The 21,853-nt window shown below is 43.8% G+C and overlaps 1 protein-coding gene across 4 annotated transcripts; it reads left to right on the top strand.

Annotated features, from left to right (window-relative positions):
* Nucleotides 1–17,644: 17,644 nt before the first annotated feature.
* Nucleotides 17,645–20,894, top strand: LOC123148004 (E3 ubiquitin-protein ligase SINAT3). Of its 4 annotated transcripts, none has more exons than XR_006473583.1 (3): nt 17,645–19,271; nt 19,940–20,013; nt 20,700–20,894. XR_006473583.1 is itself a non-coding variant. In XM_044567350.1 (3 exons), exons 1-2 carry the CDS (start codon nt 18,053–18,055, stop codon nt 18,911–18,913), a joined length of 321 nt encoding a protein of 106 aa, XP_044423285.1. In that variant the 5' UTR covers nt 17,645–18,052; the 3' UTR covers nt 18,914–20,013; nt 20,700–20,894. The 4 variants fall into 4 exon arrangements, 2 of the variants coding, with proteins under 2 accessions (XP_044423285.1, XP_044423286.1); XR_006473582.1 differs by having other exon boundaries at nt 17,645–19,498; XM_044567350.1 differs by having other exon boundaries at nt 17,645–18,355; nt 18,896–20,013.
* Nucleotides 20,895–21,853: the final 959 nt, after the last annotated feature.

Genomic DNA, 21,853 nt, shown 5'->3' with positions numbered 1-21,853 from the left:
GGGCACAACCCACCAGGGTGCGCCTGGCCCTCCAGGCGTGCCCAGGTGGGTTGTGCCCACCTCGGTGGCCTCCCGCACCACCTCTTTGCTCTATAAATACCGCAATATTCTAGAAACCCTAGGGGAGTCGACGAAAATCAATTCCAGCAGTTGCAAGTTCCAGAAACACCAGATCCAATCTATACACCATCACAGAGGGGTTCATCATCCTCATTGGTGCCTCTCTGATGATGCGTGAGTAGTCTTTTGTAGACATTCGGGTCCGTAGTTAGTAGCGAGATGGCTTCCTCTCTATCTTTTGATTCTCAATACAATGGTCTCTTGGAGATCCTTATGATGTAACTCTTTTTGCGGTTGTTTGTTGGGATCCTGTGAACTTTGACTTTATAATCAGATCTATGTTTCTATCCATGAAAGTTATTTGACTATTTTGATCTCTTATATGCATGATTGCTTATAGCCTCGTATTTCTTCTCCGATATTTGGGTTTTGTTTGGCCAACTTGCTCTATTTATCTTGCAATGGGAAGAGGTGCTTTGTGATGGGTTCGATCTTACGGTGCTTGATCCCAGTGACAGAAGCGGACCCGACATGTATGTATCGTTGCTATTAAGGATAACAAGATGGGTCTGTTTCTACATAAATAGATCTTGTCTACATCATGTCATCGTTCTTATTGCATTACTCCATTTCTCCATCAACTTAATACACTAGATGCATGCTGGATAGCGGTCGGTGTGTGGAGTAATAGTAGTAGATGTAGACATGAGTCGGTCTACTAATCTTGGATGTGATGCCTATATAATGATCATTGCCTAGATATCATCATGATTATTTGAAGTTCTATCAATTGCCCAACAGTAATTTGTTTACCCACCGTTTGCTATTTTTCTCGAGAGAAGCCTCTAGTGAAATGTACGGCCCCAGGGTCTCTTCTTTATTATATTTGCCTTCGCGATCAATTTTTATTTGCTTTTATTTTCAGAGCTATTAATCCAAAAACCTAAAAATACCTTGCACAAGTTATTATTATTTATTTTATCTCGCGTTCTCGTGAGATCCATTTATCCAATCTACTACAATTTTACCTATCTTTTTACCTGTCAGGGATTGACAACCCCTCTCTTACGTCGGGTTGCAAGTATTTGTTCTTTGTGTGCCCGAGCTGTTTACGTGGTGTTGTGTGGTTCTCCTACTGGTTCGATAACCTTGGTCTCATTACTAAGGGAAATACCTATCGTAGGTGTGCTGCATCATCCCTTCCTCTTTGAGGAAATACCGACGTAGTTCAGGCCGCAACCACTGGATCAAGAGTTCGAGGGAGATCATCGAGTTGAACGTGTGCAGAACTCGAAGGTGATGTACATTCGGTACTTGATCGGTGGGATCGAGAAGAAGTTCGACTACATCAACCGCGTTGTCAAACACTGCTTTCGGTCTATGAGGGTACGTAGACACACTCTCCCCCTCTCGTTGCTATGCATCTCCTAGATAGATCTTGCGTGAGAGTAGGATTTTTTTAAAATTGAATGCTACCTTTCCCAACGGTGGCATCCGAGCCAGGTTTATGCGTAGATGATATGCACGAGTAGAACACAAAGAGTTGTGGGCAGTGATCGTCATACTGCTTACCACCAATGTCTTATTTTGATTCGGCGGTGTTGTTTGATGAACCGGCCCAGACCAACCTTACATGACCACGTTCATGAGACCGGTTCCACCGACAGACATGCAACTAGTTTTGCATAAAGGTGGCTGGCGGGTGTCTGTTTCTCCAACTTTAGTTGAAACGAATTTGACTGTGGCCGGTCCCTGTTGAAGTTTAAAATAGCAAACTTAATAAATCACCGTTGTGGTTTTGATGCGTAGGTAAGAATAGTTCTTGCTAGAAGCCTGTAGCAGCCACGTAAAACTTGCGACAACAAAGTAGAGGATGTCTAACTTGTTTTTGAAATGCATGTTGTGATGTGATATGGTCAAGACATGATGTGATATACGTTATTGTATGAGATGATCATGTTTTGTAAAAGTTACTGGCAACCGACAGGAGCCTTATGGTTGTCTCTTTATTGTATGAAATGCAAACGCCATATAATTGCTTTACTTTATCACTATGTGTTAGAGATAGTTATAGAAGCAATTTGTTGACTAAATTGACAACGACTTGTGTTGGCTTCGACCTATTGGCCCACATTTCACCCTCCAAAAATGTGGCACGTATTCAACCCATTTTTTTTCAGAATTTACAGTCTTTTTTTTGTGCGGTAGAATTTACAGTCAATTTGATCTTTTTTTTGAATTACAACCATTAGCTGGCTGGGTGAACAAATAATGTAGCGTTCATGCGGCCCATTTATTTTATTTCCTAAAAAATTACAGGCCATTTGCACTTTGTCGAAATACACGATTTTGCTGGGCTGATTCTAATTATAATGTTGGGTTGGGCCAGCAATGTTATCAAAAAAATAAAAAGGGGCTAAGCATTTTGTTATAAATATATTTAAATAATAAGTGATATTATTATATTCATCCTTAAATCTTACCAAGCTTTTGTACACAATCACTAGGATTTTCGTGGCAAAACAATCCAGGATTTTATTTGTTAAGAAATTATTTTTATAAGTTAATAAGATGTGGGATATTGTTTTTTTTACATATGTAAGTATCTGTTAAATATATGATGACAATAAAATTAATATATAATAACATATAAAATAATTTAAATATAAATAATATAGTTAGAAGGGAAACATAAGTTGGACCTGGCGTTCCTATTCTTATATAGAAAAAGAGAACAGACCTCTGTGTTTTCTTCAAAAAAATACATAAATTGGGCTGCCAGAAATAAAACCTCGGATGGGAGGTCCATAGGCCGTTCGATACATGACGACCCTAAGAAAATACAAACAGGCATATGGACCTCCCATCCGAGGTCGTGGGTTGCGCATGTTAAAAATGAAAGCCTAGACGGGGCAGCCCAAAACCACGTCCAACACTTGCCAAAACTTCGTCCCTCGTTTTCTCTGTGTTTCGCACACTCGACATCGTGTGGGCATTTTGACTGTGCATCATATGAAGATGTGGTATGCATGAATGTTGATCAGCATGATGTTAACTGGCTGGTAGTTCCATTTTTGACCATGAATAAAACTTCCAACATGATGTTAACCCTGTTTGAAAAGGCTGTGTTAATATAAATGCTCTGCCTCTGAAAGTTACAGTTTCTTATCTGAAACTGAACTTGCAGTTTCTTATCTGAAACTAAAACTTGTAGTTTCTTCTCTGAGAATTACATTGTCTGCACTTTTATACTCCCATGAAACTACATTTTTTAAGTGCTAAAAATAGATCTCTAGAATTCATAAAATACTTCATATGCTCAATAATGCAAATTTGAAATTCAAAAGACATTCATATCTGAAAGTACTCTCAAAATACACAACACAAAACACAATTCACAACCTGCAAATACTGACAACCCTAAGCTCCACCAGACAATTCACAACCTGCCCGACTATTGGGCTGGGGGGGCAGCCCCCTCCTATTCCTCGGTAGCAGACAGCCGCCCCGTGAGATGATGTGAGCGGCGAGGGAGACGATGGATGGGAAGCGTCGTCGGGCCAACTGCTTTTCTCCTCTTGCAGTTGGGTTCGGTCGACAAAGACTCCACCGGCTTGCCCTGGCAGGACACCCTCACAAATGGCACCCTATAGATGCTCGATCCTTCAATCTCTGGTGGATGCTCCATTTGGGATCGATACTCCCACCACCGCTCCCTCACGATCAGATTCGGTGAATCTGTTTGCTCCATGGCCCAGAGGAGCAGCTCTATGTACTCCGGCGCGACTCCCTCCAGGAGTATCACCGCCTTTTCGCTCTATTGCAGATATTTGGCCATGGATGTCGCCATCGCCGCTAGTTGGTCCTTGTTGTCAAACCAAGACTGTATCTCCAACATCCTAGCTAGCTTCACAGGGTCACCGTCTGCGATCCTCATGTATTGGTTGTACTCCTCCATCGATCTATTTCTCCACAGCACCTTCACTCACCGGCGGTGGTTTTTGAATGGAAGAGGAGAGGACCAGCGCTGGTTTTGGATTAGAACGGGAGAGGAGCGATGGAACATGAGAGGAGGGGCGGTGGTTTTGAAATGGAAGAGGAGAGGAGCGGCGCTGCATTTAGATTGGAACAGGAGAGGAGCGACGATGGTTTAAGAGGAGAAGAGCGGAAGAGCGGCGCTGGTCTTGGAAGTATTTTTTTGTTGTTTTGCGTATTTTGGGTCAAAGTTTGACCACGTACTGTATTTGACAAGCAAAATGTGAATGCATGTCACCAAAAATTGTATCATTTGGTTCATATCTGAATGTACTTTCAAATTATATTATTTTTGCAACGTATAACATATATTTTATGTGTGAAAATCATGGTCAATTATGACCCAGAATAAAAGGGAGACTAGTTAATGTGGGGTCGCTTTCTTAATTGAAGGGTAAATTGATCTTGATTTTGATACAGTCCCAGCGCGCCGGCCCTCTTGTCCAATCCTAAATCGCTGCCGCACGCTCCTCTCCCTCTTCTCCATTGTAAGCCACCTCCTCTCCTCTCCATCATCTCCATTCCAAAACCACCGTCTCGCCTCTCCCTCTTCTGATCTTCTCCATTGCAAAACCACCTCCTCTCCTCTCCATTATCTCCATTCCAAAACCACCGTCTTGCCTCTCCCTCTTCTGATCTTCTCCATTGCAAAACCACCGTCTTGCCTCTCCCTCCTCATGCACGTGGCCCGGAGGCGCAGTTGTCGTCATGTTGATCTGAAGCGCCGGATTATAACATATAACACGAAAAAAATGCCACAGGACAAGAAATCATAGCCTCACTGCCCAAAGGAGACAACATGAATCCCGACGGACAAACTAGACGAGGAACCAAGCTCAAATTAAAGATAAACTCGTAGAAAAGGGGTCCGTCGATAAATGTCCTAATTAACATAGCCGGCTTGAACTAGATGGCAGCCGAGTAGTCACTGTTCGTGCATGTGCCCCCAATGACTAGCCCAACTCAGTTGTCGCTGTTTAACCCTCGCAGTGATCCGAAGCACATGACACCTAATTTTGCGAGATGACAAGAAACATTTTTTTAGATTTCTCACCACAACTACAGCCATGTACAACACAGCCTGCACGATATGTAGACGATAGCCAATCCAGGCGTGTCTGCTGGAGTCTGGTCACATGCATGGACGAACTGATATTCCATGTCTTGCAGGGATCGTCCAAGCACCAACGTAGTACAACACTTCTCTAGTACTATCGCTCGTCTCCCTCTTCTATTAAGTCACCCAACTTGCGGGGCCGGGGAGTGTGCCTATGGTCGGTTCTCAATTGCCATCCCACATGTGTGTGCAAACACAATATGATGCGCGTTCCATTCGGAGAGTAGCGTGCCACACCGAGTGACCGTCTGGGGTGTGACGCGAACACGACAGGCGTGCTGTATACTCCGTACATGCAGGTGCAATCCATGGATACAAAATTAGTATACCGTATACTATTTAAAAGTCGAGGGCGGGGCTTTTCCTGCGTGGTAGGTGGCGGGGCAGTTCCGCCTAGTCGGTTCGACAGAGACGCGAGAAGACGAGGGAGTAGGCTGCTGCAAACATAGGGCTGTGTGATTTGACAGCAAGTTACTGCTGGACAGGTGGGGCCCCGTGATTTGACTTGCCATTATCATTTTAACTGCGGCGCTACGACCGGCGTGAGTCTCCCGATTCCTGACCACCTCCATTACGAAGAAAGAGATAGAGAGGAGTAAAAAAACACTTATAGCCAACCTTATAGCCAACCTTGTTGTAGTACGAGTGACTAAGTGATGACTATGTATGACATGCCAACATCACATAGCCTAACGCACCGTGTTAAATCTCCAAGGGCGCGACCGCACGAGCGACGCGATGGTCATGGTAGGCGCGACCATGATACGGGCTGCTGGCATGGAACTGAGATCAAACGGTCGCATGCTAAGTTGCTGAAAATTTATAGAATAACCCTCCAGGATAGGATATTCACCCATAGGTCTAGAATCACGCCATGCAACCGTTCGATCTCAGATCCAAGGGCTCTCGGAAGCCCGTATCATGGGAGAATGGAAAGCCACTACCCTGCCGTTCGCACACTGGCAGTTCACTCCTACTCGTCCCCACACGTCCTTCAATACTACATCAGTTCGCTCCTAGTTGTCCCGTCCATTCACATTATGGCAGTTCCACTAATCCTAACCCTCCTCCCAAATCCATGGCATCCCAAATCTCCACGATCGGCGGTGAGTACAAGGTTAGAACCATCACTGGCGATGAGTTCGACATCATCTACACCCGTTCTTCCGCGATGGTTAAAGGATGCCTTTCTCGCTTTAGACGCATGTTCGAAAACTCATATGATGAGTGGGTCGCAGGGCTAGATGTTGAGTACACCACAGTCCTGGGACCAGAGAAGGATCTAAAGGACGAAGAGAGGAAGAAGCCCGCCGTGATACAGGTTTGCGTACATAATGTTTGCTTGGTCTACCACATATGCCATGCCGACGTTGAGTGCCAGGATTTTAAGAACTTCCTCAAGGACAAAATAGTGAAATTCGTTACTGTAGACTTTAAGAATGACAGGGATGTCCTGCGTCGGATAGGTCTCGTTGTAGGCAACCCCTTCGACCTCCAGAAGAATCGGCTGGTGTCCTCTCGTCAGCCTTCAATGCTGACCCTCGCAGGAGCCATGGTTCATCCTTCGTATGGTAAACTGGAGAAACCTCCATACACGTTTCATCGTCATGCATGGCAGCGAAATGTACTAGATATAGACCACATCCACTATGCTGCAATGGATGGCTACCTTTGCTTCAATATCTACAAGGGTTGGATGAAGAGCAACAGCCAAGTGTGCGGTTCAAGGAAAGAAGTATCGGCCAAGAGGAAGAGGGACAAGGAAGAAGTCGAGGACATGGACAAGGACTCCGAGTAAGGTGGCAGTGTCGTTGCTCATGGTGGTTCTAATGCAGTGTCTACGGAATAGTTGCAAAGTTTAATTTCAGGTGTACTTAATTTAATTTTAGGGGTGTGTTGTGCTGAGCCCCCAGCAGAACTATGTTATGTTTCTTCTCATTACTTTAACTCTTCACTACGTACATACTAGTATTTCTTACATTTCATCTTTTAGTTGGTATAGTACTACCACTCGTTTCTTCACATTATATACGTACAATATATATGGCCAACATCATATAGCCAGCAGTTTAGTTGTCAAAGAATTTCAGGGTGCTTAGTTTTGTCAAAGAATTCCAGGATGCTTAGAGGGTGCTTGGATCCAAGGGACTTATTTTAGTCTGACTAAAAATAGTCTCTTTAAGAGGCTAAAGTTCCAAGCACCCCTGACTAAAGATGGGCTAAAACTAGTCTTGAGACTAATTTTTTTAGTCAAGGGTACCCCTACTAAAATGTGGATTAGTCATCTCTCTACTCATTTAACTCCTCTCCTTTAACACAGGCGAGTTCTGGATTGGAGGGTTTGGAGGATAATAAATGCTCATTAACTTGATTTTAGCCTTTTTAGTATTTGGATCCAAGCATGGGTGAGGCTAGCATGTTTTAGTCCCACTACTTTTAGTCATGGGACTGAAACGTATCCAAGAACCCTCTTAGTTTTATTTGAGGGGTGGGTTGTGCTGGACACCATTATTATGACTAGCCTTTTTAATAGTACTATATGCATAATTTGGCGACGAGCGCTATCTATATGTACCACCTTTTTTTAATTTCAAGTTTTGCTCCATGGCGCAATCCATCGATACTACTGCTGTACAAAAGTATACATTTTTTAAAAGGCTAGAGGGCGGGGCAGTCTAGCTTGGTCAGTTTCACGAGAGGCGAGGGCCTTTGTGATTTGATGGCTCATTACTACTGGAAGGCGAGGCCTTGTGATTTGACTACTCGTATAAATGCGCCAACGACCTGATCGAGGAGGACCAAAGAACCATGCGGTATACTCAAGGTTCACACTGGAGTAGTACTGCGACGGAGGAGCACAAAACACGGCAGCCCAGTGCCATATGGCGATAAAAAATGATCTAATTTGCTAGTCATCTCATTGTTAGCATTGTTCTATTCATTCCCTCAAAAAAACCATTGTTCTATTCATGCGTCGCAGAGAACGTGACACGTGCGGCGAAACACCCGAAGCAAAAGATGAAACATAGGAGCAAAAGAAGGAATATTATCGCCCCAAATGATCTAATTCGCCGCGGAGTCGTAACTGTTTCTTCATCGCCTCCACGACCTCCATCTCCTTGCGTGTCTCCTCCGCCATTTTCTTCATTCTGTCCATGACGCAGGATTTCTCGACGCGAGCCTTTATCATCTGTTCCACGGCCACATTACATACCTTGACAGCTGCCGGGTGCTCGATGCGGAGATTCGCCAACTCCTCCTTCTGTTCCATGACGAGGGCCTGCATCATCTTCATCGAGGAACTACTATTCTCATCCAGCTTTTTCCAGCCGACGTTCTTCTCCTTCAACAGGTCGATCTCATGGCAGAGCTTCGCCCTGTCCTCCTGAAGTCGCGGGATTTCGCCGGTCACCTTCTTCTCCGAGGCAATGCTCTTCTTCAGCAGCATCACCAAGCCGGCGGTCAACTCCCCTTGCTGATTGAGCTCAGCGGGCATGTCGTCGAGGCTCTCCTTCAGAAACTCCATCAAGCCTTGGATGAACTCCTTCTACTTATTGAGGTGCTTATTGAGCTGACCGGGCATGCCGTCGAGGGATAACGACTCCAGCTCCGCCGGCTCGGCATGTTCGCCTCCGCGGCTAGGGCACTCCTGGGAGCCATCGCCTGCCCGTGAGAGATCTTTTGAGGTCTCTGCGTGGCGGCGAGCCCTCTTTCTTTTCCGCAGTCTTGGTTGCCGCTCCCTTGTAACGAGTAGTTCTCGACCTAGAGCTCTGCTCACCGGTCATGGCAATGATGGACGAAGAAGAAGCACTTATGAGGAGGAAAGGTAGAGTAATTTTCGGTTAGGTAGTTCCCCTTTTTATAACCTATGTACTAGCACTAGTACTAATACCTGCATAGTGGGAACACGTTCAGGTTTGGTACGTACTAGTAGGTGTGAGCAGGCTTTCGAATGTGATGGGAACAAGGTAAAGATTAATTGATGGTTTTAGTTTCGAGGCCCAAAACGGCTCCCGATGAGTTTAGAGGAACATAAATTTCAAGTACTACACTGCTCAAATGCGTAAATATTATGTTACTGTCAAAAATTGACACAAAATACGAAGGCGACCAATGGAAGTACTACTAGCAATCCACGATTTAACTACTCGCATGCGCGCAGTGGAGTAATAATGTCTTTCTTCCGCCCTCACGTCCACTCAATTTGCATGCATTGTATTAATTGACCATCAATGAAGTGAACGACTTTACAAGCGTCAAATTATCACATGGGGTGGATGTTGGTACCAAATTGTGTTCGCCCGTGTACCCGTGTGTGCATGCAAGGGAATGAGTGCGTGCGTGGCGTGCGTGCACATCTTTGCTTCATGCATGTACCGCCAGTATGGCTCAGGGAGGACGAGTACATTCTTCTGGAACCAGCAGCACGCCACTGTGATCAATCCACGCAAGGAGGTCGCGACAACGCCTCCACATGTGCCACATGGCTTCATGAACTGTAAGAGAGACACTGTGTAGCGTGCCATTGGTATTCTAATTTACGTGTTTTGCACATACTCGAAGTACTAGTAAGGTACACATGCATTGCACGCATCAGATTTTGCAACCAAATTATGAATAAATACAACACTCTAGCATGTAAGCTCTAAGTCATATATGCTTGATGTAGCCCTTCGTTTAATTCTTATAGTTCATCTCATTCAAAATCAATTAGTTTTTATAAAAAAGCTAAGAACGCGGGAATAGGAAAAACATGGGATTATAGTGGAATGTCGTCTTGAATCCTACAGGATTGTACGAGTGTTTGATTGTGCATAGAAAAAACGCAGAATTCTTTCAAAGAGGTTTGAGTGGATGGGATGTTTCCTATGAAATCTAGTGCAAATGAATCATATGGAAAAAATTCCTATGGTTTACAATCCTACGAATCAAACAACCAAGATAGGAAAAATTCCTAATGATTAGAATCCTCCAAAATTCCTTTGAGAATCCTTTGAATCAAAGAAGCCCTTAATCTATTTTATGATTCATGGAATTGTGCGTTGTAAAGCATAAAGTAAAAACAAATAATGGCAATTCAACTAGAAAAAAGTTTGGGCAGTTATGATACGGAAGATTCTAGAACAAAAGAGAACCACTGTTGTTTTGAGGTTTGTGCATTATGCTTAAGTTCAACCATGGAGTCTGCTAGATTGTACATGTGGCAAAATCCGGTGGGGGCTAGAAGATGGTGCGAGGGGCCGAGTGGAGGGAGACTATGAAGGAATGCACAAGTGCGAGATCGATATTTAGAGAGAGGGGGCGAACACGTGCGCTGTTGCGCGCAGTGGCGGAGCCATGAAAAATAAATGAGCTAGGGGGCCAAGCATTGCTAATCCTTTACGAGGAGGGTCAATTCATGAACTTAAACCATTTTTAGCAGCAATTGTCTAATGATCACATTCATATTAGCCTCGATATATAGTGATGTTAGGGGGGAGGGGGCAGGGCCCTTACTGCCCCTGTCTTCGCCATTGTGCACGCAGTCTGAGAGATGAAGCGGAAGGCATGGATGATGAGAGGGGGACGTTGGATATATAATTAATGTGGGTGTATTAGCTATATATGTTAATCCTATATAGAGAGGTATAGATTGATCGATGTGGACGTGGGAAAGAGGGTGAGACCTCACTGGATATATCGATTGATCGGTTTGTGTGGAAAACTATGAAAGACCTAGCTATATACACACATACATAGAGGAACATCGATCGTTGCGCATGCACGCGTGAGAGATAAAGAATGCCCGATATGATGGAGAGGGGGATGTGTGTGGGTGTGTGCCTTCATGGGAGACCGACCTGAAGAAAAAGATTGCATGCGTGCGATGGATAATGCCGACTGGTAGTGTGTGTGCATGCATGCACGAGAGAAAGTTAGTGGTACAATTATAAAGAGAAGACTACTATGTGGGTGTAAAAGAATAGGTGAGGTCATAATCAATGTAAAGTTGAATTCAAATATTTGAATAAGAGATCCTGATGTTTGAAACCCATGCATGCATGAATATAACGGAGATCTGCGCGGTGTGGTTTGGAAACGAGCATGTTGTAATGTATACACATTGAACAAGGTCAGACTGATTTGAATTTGAGATACCATGGCAGACATCATTTGGCCACGTCGCATCCGTGCATGGACACACTATTCTAATTGGAGATGATGGGCGGCTTTCGCATCACATATCTATATCTATACCCCTATATATATATTATATTGTATATTTTTTATATTGTGTGCGGGTAACTTTAACTTTGAAAGATGGTCGTTGGATGAGGTGAATCCGATGGTCCAAAGATGGCAAATTTGAGCACTACTGGCCGTTGGATATCATCTAGATTCCACCAGATTTCGCCACATGTATAATCTAGAAGACTCCATGGTTGAACTTAAGCATAATGCACAAACATCAAAACACAAGCACTTCTTATTTGTTCTAGAATCTTCCGTATCATAATTGCCCAAATGTTTTTCTACATGATTTGCTGTTATTTGTTTTTTACTTTATGTCTTACGACACACAATTCCATGAATCTTAAAATAGATGAGCTTTCTTATAAAAAACTAGATGATTTTGAATGAAATGAACTATAAGAATTAAACGAACATCTACATCATGCATATATGACTCAAAACTTGCATGCTATAATGTGGTATTTATTCATAATTTGGTTGCCAAATCTCATGCGTGCAATGCACGTGTACCTTACTCTAGTCTAAATGGTGTTTGTGTGTGTGTGTTGTGCGTGTTGAGGTGCAAATTGTCTTTTTTTGGGTACACGTTAAGCTTGTTCTTCCAAAATTTCAAGCCACGCCTTGTTATGCCGAAAATTCAAGCTAGCGTCTCTGTCTATCGTGCTGCGAAACTCCCGCCTCTTCAACCCGCGCCTTGTTAGCCTGAAATATTTAAGATATATCTTTGTCTCGTTGTGCTCCGACAATTCCCTCCATCTCAACCCGCGCCTTGCTATTCCGAAATTACAACGCGCGTGAAAACTCCCACCTCCTGTGAAATCCCGACACGCAAATGCCCGTGGTACCCCTGAACCGAAAGAACCGCCTCAAATCGGTGGGGCTACTTCCGTAACTTACCCCACATTTCGGACAAGCGTGTCTCTAAGCCATGGTTCCCCACTGCCATCCCATCCCCCCACCCATTCGTACACCGAGGCCGCGAAAACCTGCGACGAAACCCCACACCCTGCTCCGTCCGCCACCCAGCCGGAGCCTCTTCCCCGATGACGTCGTCCATAGCAACACCTCGACGTCCCTCATGCATCGTACCAGATGAGGATTCGTCGTCGATCTCATCTTCCCACTGGTTCAACCACCCTGCCCTGACGTTCCCCTCGTCTTCTGTGCCACCTCCATTCCCACACCGTCGTCTTCACCTGCACCACCGGAAGAGCATCATCATCACCGTTTCCTCGGATGAAGCTGCGGCCTAATCGGCACCACCAAAGAGGTTGTACACTAATCGCCACATTTTCTTCTTGATTCGATCTCATGGTGCTGCCGGCGCTCGGTCCAAAGCTGACACGGCGCGGCTCCATCCATGGTGGTGTCGCCGACCACTTCCTCCATGGCGTCGCTCCCTTGGCGACGACGTCCACATCAGTAGGAGCTGCTGCTGCTTTAGCTCTCGCTCGCGCTGCTGCTCTGCTCTTGCTCTCGGTCCCCTGCCTGGTCTGCTCTTGCTATTTGCTCTTGCTCGTGCTGCTGCTCTCGCTCTTGCTCTTGCTTGTGATGCTGCTCCGATTTAGCTACACTTTAGTCGACTGAATCGACTTTTGGGTCAGTCGATTTTCAGGGGGGGGGCTTGCCGGGGTGAAGGAAGAACGGGCCGCAGCGGGGAGGGGGGCTCGCCGAAGAGGTACCCCACTATCTATCTTAGGGTTCAGGATGGGGGCGGTGGTCGCCGGCGGTGGCGGGGCGTTGGCGGGGCAGTCGCGTGGGGATCGCCGGAGAAAAAGCTCGGCACGGGGGGGGAGGGGGGGTAGAGGGATGGCCGGGGCGGTGGGGGACCGGCGGTGGGGAGTGTTTTCGGGGCGGGCGGGGCGGCGCACCGCCGGCCGCGGGCGGCGGGGGGCTGCTGTTTGGCCGGTGGTGGCTGGTGGCTCAGGGGGGTGGAGGTTGAAGATGAACCGCATGTGCTTGATTTTGTATCCAACGGCTACAAAATCGACTGACCAGAGATGAAAAATTCAGTCGACCGACGTGTAGCCTCACCTTGCTAGTGCGTTCAGTTTCGACAGCAAAATTCAGTTTCGACAGCAAAATTCAGTTTCGACAGTTAAGTTCAGTTTCGACAGTTAAATTCCGTTTCGACAGTTAAGTTCAGAGATGAGCGGCTGATGTATTTTACATCTAGCACTTTGTGGTTATGTATTTTACGTCATGTATTGGAGATGCTATTAGAATTCCACTTAGGTTAACGTTGTTTGTTGTCTCTCTTGTCCTGCTTCAGCCTCGGCATTGTACAACTCACCGGAGCTACTCCAACGATGAAACCCTCCATCACAGCGGAGCAGTACCCCGGGCTCCATCTCCAGACGCCTAAGATCTTCTTCCCCTCCTCCGACAGCCAAGTCAGCCGGAGCATCCTCACCGGCCAACCCAATCATGCTGAGATCGACATGGCTTCACCAAAGAGGTTGTACACTTGTTGCATCTCTTTTTGACTCTACATGTTATATATATTGTCTACTGAGCACTCGTAGTAACGGGAAATACGATTATTTTATCCTACTATATGACAAGCAGTGAGGTACCAGGCAACTTAGCCACTACAAGAAATATGTCAACTAGTGACCTTCTGTCAGTGACCCTGGAAGAATTGGTCATAGATCTATGACCATTTAAGACCAATTGGTCAAAATCTATTTGGGGGGCTCCAAACCCTAAACCATTGCGACCATTTTGGTCAGAAAGGTCGTAATTTCCTTACATGAAATGGTCATAAAGCAAACAACGCTAGTCCACTGCCTTATTTCTAGTTGTTAACGACCAATATAGATGGTCATAGCCTTGTAAATTGTGGTGGGTTGCGATGACTAGACGTCATCTCATCAGTTTTGCCTATGTGTCATGTCCATGTGTCAATTTTCCTTAGGTTGTGAAGCAACCTATATTTCTGCTATTCCAAAAATTTCCAAAAAATTCTCATAAATTGTTTGGATCATATCTTCATCAAATATGTCAAAAACCTTCCTTGCCTAGTTCAAAAATAATTCAACAATATTCATTTTCCTATTCTGTTCAGAGCAGCACTTTGTGAAGGAAGTACCACTTTGGCATGTCCAAATAGTATCCATTTTCTATAGTGCTTTCCTATGCCAAAATAACCATCCTACACCAAATGCCAGCTCAATCCATTCATTATTTTGAGCCCAGCTTCAACATTCGTATTTATGTCCAGTGTGGTACTTTGCGAAGCAAGTACCACCTAGGCTCCTCCTTTTGAGCTGAAAGTTTGTGAAGACGGTCTTCTTAGTAACTGATCATCCTCAGCCAAAACTCACACCCGTTAGCCATGTACATTTCCCGTACCGCTAATCAAACAGTTGGCTGCTAATTCATGTTTGAGCATCGATCGGTCTCCTCGTGAGAATCTTATGTTGTAATTTTCTTCCTAGCACCTACCTGGCGAGTGCCCAACCCACTAGACATGCCTAGTCCGCCCAAAACAGATGGCAATGCCACGGTCACGCGGTGACCACGCGGCGGTCATGCGAGTTTACGCCCTCTAGAGTTGGGGCCCTCGGCCACCACCCAAACCTCGACGTATCGCCACCAAACCATGTATTTATGATTAAATAGGTACTTATATAACTAGAAATGATTTTTGGAAAAAATAAATAGCAAACTATGAGGCAGCTGCAGTTCAAATTTGACTCGCTTCCAACTGAATCGACGGAAATTTGTCTTTTTCACAAGACGTGGACCAAAACTTTTTACACCCAACCATTTTGTCAATTGTGCATTAAATATGTCCTAGTATTTTATAAAATTGATTTGGTCCAATTTTGCAACAATTATTTTGGAGGTCCTTCACAAAAAAACCTCCTTTTAGGCACTCGAAAAATGGAAAATGGTTTTTTCGTCCAAAGAAAATGAAAACTTCCTTAGGCAACATTGTTTGCCATTCCAATATGCACCCTTGTGCACAATAGGAGATCATTTGAACAAACTATGCCATGAATGTGGCCATAAGATTGATCATTTGGCTTGAAAGCCATTGATCTCCATACGTGATAGCTCGTTTCTGAGAACACTTTTCTAAAAAAATTGCCGTATTACAAGTTTCTTATTTTTCCTGGGAACTTGGCCACATATAATGACACAATGCGAAGGTTTCCCAATTTTTTGATTTTTTTTGAATTTTTTATCCTCGTTTCAAAATGCGGTCAAAACGGCGGGAATGACCGTTCCTAGCTAGTGGCTGAATCTTGGAATTTTTTTTGGTGTTTCTCTGATGAAATAGATACTTATGTACCTAGAAATGATTTTTGGAAAAAGTAAAGAGCAAACTACAAGGCAGCTACAGTTCAAATTTGACACACTTCCACTTGAATCCGCGGAAATTTGTCTTTTTCACGAGAGGTGGATCAAAACTTTTCACACCCAACCATTTGGTCAATTGTGCATTAAATATGGCCTAGTATTTTATAAAAATGATTTGGTCCAATTTTGCAACAATTATTTGGGAGGTCCTTCACAAAAAACCCTTCTTTTGGGCACTCGAAAAATGGAAAATGGTTTTTTCGTCCAAAGAAAATGAAAACTTCCTTAGGCAATATTGTTTGCCATTCCAAGATGCACCCTTGTGCACAATATGAGATCATTTGAACAAACTATACTATGAATGTGGCCATAAGATTGATCATTTGGCTTAAAAGCCATTGATCTCCACACGTGATAGCTCGTTTCCGAGAACACTTTTAAAAAATAATTGCTGTATAACAAGTTTGTTATTTTTCCTGGGAACTTGGCCACATATAATGACACAATGTGAAGGTTTCCCATTTTTTTGTTTTCTTTGAATTTTTTATGCCCGTTTCAAAATGTGGTCAAAACGGTGGGAATGACCGTTCCTAGCTAGTGGTTGAATCTTGTAATTTTTTGGTGTTTCTCTGATTAAATAGATACTTATGTACCTAGAAATGATTTCTGGAAAAATTAAGAGCAAACTACAAGGCAGCTGCATTTCAAATTTGACCCGCTTCCTGCTGAATCGGCGGGAATTTGTCTTTTTCATGAGAGGTGGATCAAATCTTTTGACACCCAACCATTTGGTCACTTGTGAATTAAATATGGCCTAGTTTTTTATAAAATGATTTGGTCCAATTTTGCAACAAATATATGGCAGGTCCTTCACAAAAAACCTCATTTTGGGCACTCGAAAAATGGAAAATGCTTTTTTCGTCCAAAGAAAATGAAAACTTCCTTAGAAAATATTGTTTGCCATTCCAATATGCAACCTTGTGCACAATATGAGATCATTCGAACAAACTATGCCAGGAATGTGGCCATAGGATTGTTCATTTGGCTTGAAAGCCATGAATCTTCACGCATGATAGCTCATTTCTGAGAACACTTTTCTAAAAGAATTGTCGTATTACAAGTTTATTATTTTTCCTGGCAACTTGGTCACATATAATGACATAATGCGAAGGTTTTCCATTGTTTTTGAATTTTTTATGCCCATTTCAAAATGCGGTCAAAATGGCTGGAATGACCGTTCCTAGCTAGTGCTTGAATCTTGGATTTTTTTTGTTGTTTCTATGATTAAATAGATACTTATGTACCTAGAAATAATTTTTGCAAAAAATATATAGGAAACTATGAGGCAGCTGCAGTTCAAATTTTACCCGCTTCCTACTGAATCGGCAGAAATTTGTCTTTTCACCAGAGGTGGATCGAATCTTTTGGCACCCAACCATTTGGTCAACTGTGCATTAAATATGTCCTAATATTTTAGAAAATTAATTTGGTCCAAATTTGTATCAAATATATGCTAGGGCCTTCACAAAGGAACTCATTTTGGACACTCGAGAAATGGAAAAATAATTTAAAAGAACTCATCTCTCATAACTCTTTAATTTTTTTTGTCTTATTTTAATTTGTGATTATTCCTAAAAACTATAGTCAAATTTGCTGACACAATGAGAAGTTTTTTTTTCAAAATTTCAGGTCATAATAAAATAACTATCATGATTTAGCACCTTACTTTTAGTCAAGTACGACCAATTTAAATGGTCAAAATATCATACCTGTATACTGTGTTCTGATTGGTCCAGGGGCCTCTCACGCGGATCATGGATAAATCACCGTCGGATCCTCGTGGATCCAACGACCCTCACCTCACCCTCTCACGGTCTCACCCACCCACCTCGAGCTACCCCTAAAAAAAAACCCCACCACACACCACTCCTCTCTCTCCCCGCACCCCCTCGTCCAAACACCAAACCCTAGCCTCCGCACGCCACCACCCACCCACCGCCTCGTCCTTCCCACAGCTCGCCGCCGACGACCTCTCCTCTCCCATCTGCTTCCCTCCCATAGCACGCGGAACGCGCCGCCGTCTCCTCCCTGATCCAACGCGCCGCCGTCTCCTCCCCGATCAAGATCGAACACATCGCCGTCTCCTCCCCGATCCAACGCGTCGGCGTCTCCTCCCTAATCTAGATCCAACACGCCGCCGCCTCCTCCCCAATCCCCTGATCGATATGCTGGCTCTCTCACCTTGCCGGCAGGTCCCTCCGCCACCCCTCCTCCCCCTGTCCCGACCCCCTGCGCCACATGTCGGAGCTCGGATCGTGCACTGCTGTTCGTTGGCGGGCTGAGGCGGGCGTCCGGGCGTGCGCCATGGACGTGGACAGCATTGAGTGCCTCTTGCTGCCCAACGCCGACATGGATGCGGACGATGTCGACCTCGCCCTCCACCCGCACGGCGGGATCCTCGTCGCCGCCGCCGCCTCCCACCCGGCCGCCTACCCCAAGGCCGCCATCGGCGCGGTTGGCATCGTCGCGCCGCGGAGTAGCGTGCACGAGCTTCTCGAGTGCCCCGTCTGCACCAACTCCATGTACCCGCTGATCCACCAGGTTTATTGATTTTGCCCGCCCCCTTCTTGATTCTGGCGCGACGTGCTGTGTGTCGGGTGTGCTTGGAGCCTTGGACTTGGTCTGCTTCGGGACCGGGGCCGATTCTTGGGTTCAAATGGGGATCTGGGTTTGGGAAATCGATAGTTTCCAATTGCATAGCTAGTGTCGAATTTTTGGGGGATATTGGTGTAGTGAATTGTCTGTCATTTCACATATGCTGGGATTTTGGTCACGTGCTCTGCCGTAATCAAACGAAAATAGCATATGTATTCCTTGTATCATTGTTCTTGTTCATTGGGATTTTGGGTGATCCTTTCCTGCCATGTAGAGGATTAAGAAAAGGTTATAATTTAGGATATTGCAAACAAGCATGCTATTAGACAGTTTCTACCTGGTAAAAATTGGGGTACAATCCTGAACAGAAATTGGTGTGATATGATTAATAAATTGAGGGATTTGGGCAATCTCAAACCTCATTATATTTGTTTTCTGCTCCCATCTTATTTTCTGTATTTGATTTGATTGTGGATATGTGATCAGCCCTTATGGAGGATATAAGGTGGAGTACAGGTCAAGTGATCAGCCCTTGTGGAGCTAGATGGACGAAGCAGCTGATTTGTTAGCGCATCATCAAATGTTGTCTTTGTATTTCTTCTTGCTCCATGAATTACCCATCAATATGGTGCATAGATAGAAATTTCTCATAGATCCTGGTTTCATGCTTGCACCTTTGGTCCGCATGGTTTTTGTGGGGATATGGTACCGGACTAGAGCGTAGAGGCTGATGATTTCTTGATGCATACAGATTGTGGATGCCATGTCTGAAACTGTTCAATTTTGGATGACTCAAACCGGCTCTAGCTAGCAATCTCTCTCTCCTTCTCGGTGTATGTGCGCGCCTGTGCATCCATTGCATGTAAAATCACGTTTTCAAACTCTTCTACTGTCTGATAGACTGACCTTGAATCCACCAACACATTGTCTCAGTTTTCCATGCTCTATCTAGTACTAGTTCCTAACTTCCTATACATATAGGAGTATTCTGCTTGCTTTGGTTGCTAAACCAAAATACCATGGTTGGGTGACGTCCGTCTGTCCTGGGTTACGTTAGCATACTAGTACAACACAGCTAGTCATAACAAGGTTAGTTCATCGTATACTGCGCTTGATATAAATGCTTAGCTTCTAACAACAAGTAATTTGGGAATAAATTCTTCCATCAGTTTAATATGATTTCTGTTGATAGATTTGTCTAGTACTGTTGAAATTGTGATCAACATAGTATACTGTTGGGTTCTTACCCATAACATGAGGATATCTGTTTTTCAAATGTGGAAGCCATCATAACATCATCTGGTCATAGTTACACGCATTGTTTAAATTTTTCTTCTTTGAATTTCACATTGTAGTTCTTTGTTGTAAGATAATGCACATGTATCAATACCGAATATGGAAAGCTTTAGTAAAAGATGTAAACGTGCTCATCATATGCTATCTGATTCCGAGTCGATTTAGATTAATTATGATTTTGTTATTCTGCTTTATGATTTACTCAACCACTATTGTTTCATGTTGATTATGCAGTAATGCTCCTCTTCTTCCTCGACCACCTGAACCACCACGCCGGCGGGGCTCCTGAAGCATCAACTTCAATAATGGTGACCATCCATTCCTCCAATCCTTGCTTGCAGCTAGCGTTTTAGTTTTCCTAGAGCTAGCTAGTTTAGTCTGCTATGGTTTGGGGGTGCTTTGGGTTTCAATTCACAGCAGCAGAAGCACCATTCTTTTGCCTTTTTCAGTTAGATTCCTTTGGATTGTTTGGCATCAGAACCTGTTCAAGGAGATTTGCTTTTGGTAGATGCAGAGTATAGATTAAGTATTCCATAAAATTAACCACATGAGTATACTACTTAATAGCCAATTTTCGTGGTCAAATTTAGCCCTAGATGCAAACGGACGTCATGATTCTATTATGCGCCGAGGTCGGTGGTCGAATTGAGGTGCCTATGGACTGCAGTGTATTAGGTTGCCAGGAGTAGTAAAACTTAGTGTTGTATTGAGGATTGAGGGTGGCTGGGCTTATAAGTTAATCATCAGCATGAATGCTTTGTTTGTCTGATCCTCACAAGTTAATTCTTCGCTCGTCTGGGTGTGTGATAATGCCAGGTGTCTTGTGCAATCAGATTACATTTCTGTTTGTTATGGTAATATAAAAAATATTCGTGCTGTTAAAATTTTCACAGTGCGTGCCTTTCATTTCTTTAGTTTGATTGTTTCCCTTGTATTCAATATGCTTCTAGTGGCTGATCCTTCCATTTTTGTTGTGTCATCTTTATTTTCACAGGTGTTGTGTGTTCTGGAAGATGGAAGAGGAAGAAAACCTATTTTTGTTGAACTAAATTTTTTGTATTCTGTTTTGTTGTACGTATCATTTGATAGTTTTGTATAGGAACAAGTGATACTATTTTGTAGGGCTTTATGGCCTGTGATGTAAACATATTTAGTGCTGAAATATGAAATTTGCAAAATTTGTCGAAAAGGTGGATCATATGTATGAATATGTGAATGGGCTGAAAAGTGTACTGGACCAACTCCAGGATTGAATTAATATTTGAATGTATAAAAAGGCCGAATGTAAACCAAAAATGGGCTGCACAAAATTGTACATACATTCTTGAAAGGCCAAACATGCATAAAAATTGATGGGTTGACTAGTTGGGCTTGGCCCATGTAGCTGACAAAAATTAACAAAAATAAATATACTAAATGGGCTGAATTAATGGGCTAGGCCCATGTAGAAAACCGAATTGGATCGGGCTGAATCCATCAATTTTTGGGCTACACTAGACGTCTACGTGTCCTTGGGAGGTTGCTAGTGACCAAAAATTTGGTCGCGGAACCAACGACCTTTTACAGAAGGTCAATAATTTCAGTTTACGACCGCCAGCTTTTGACCTTCTAGTTTTGGTCACAAAAAGGTCGCAAATGAAAAACTATGACCTTTCAGAGACCAATACTGAGGGTCACAAGTTGACATATTTCTTGTAGTGAGCTTTCCATGATGGACTCTCTTGAACGCCATCATTACTTATCTTTGCGCGTTTGAGCTGTGCATTTATCGATGGGCGTGGGAGTTGAGCTAGTATGGCAGTGGCCTGGGTCCAAAGTAATAGAAATAGCACAAAAACATTTTTTTAGTGTAGGATTTTCCTTGCTCAAGCCTGCCTACTAGAATCGCCAGTGCTTGAAAGGAAAAGTGAATGAAAAACATCGGAATTGGAAAGTTTCCTATGGTACTACTTTTCATGAATTTGATGCAAAGGAATGGAGCAAAGGAAAACTGTAGGATTTGTTACTTTAGTGTCTCCTTGAAAGAAAAACCGTAGGAATTCTAATTTCCACTTCTCCTCCTTTTCATATTCCTATTCATCAAGCACAAGACTAAGAGATGGTAGCATAATAGCATTCTACCCGTACATTTTCTTGTGGTCTGACTTA

The sequence above is a fragment of the Triticum aestivum genome, chromosome 7A (genome assembly GCF_018294505.1).
Source record: "Triticum aestivum cultivar Chinese Spring chromosome 7A, IWGSC CS RefSeq v2.1, whole genome shotgun sequence".
Taxonomy (NCBI): domain Eukaryota; kingdom Viridiplantae; phylum Streptophyta; class Magnoliopsida; order Poales; family Poaceae; genus Triticum; species Triticum aestivum.
Note: the sequence above shows the minus strand (reverse complement) of the source record. Positions and strands in the feature narration are given on the sequence as shown.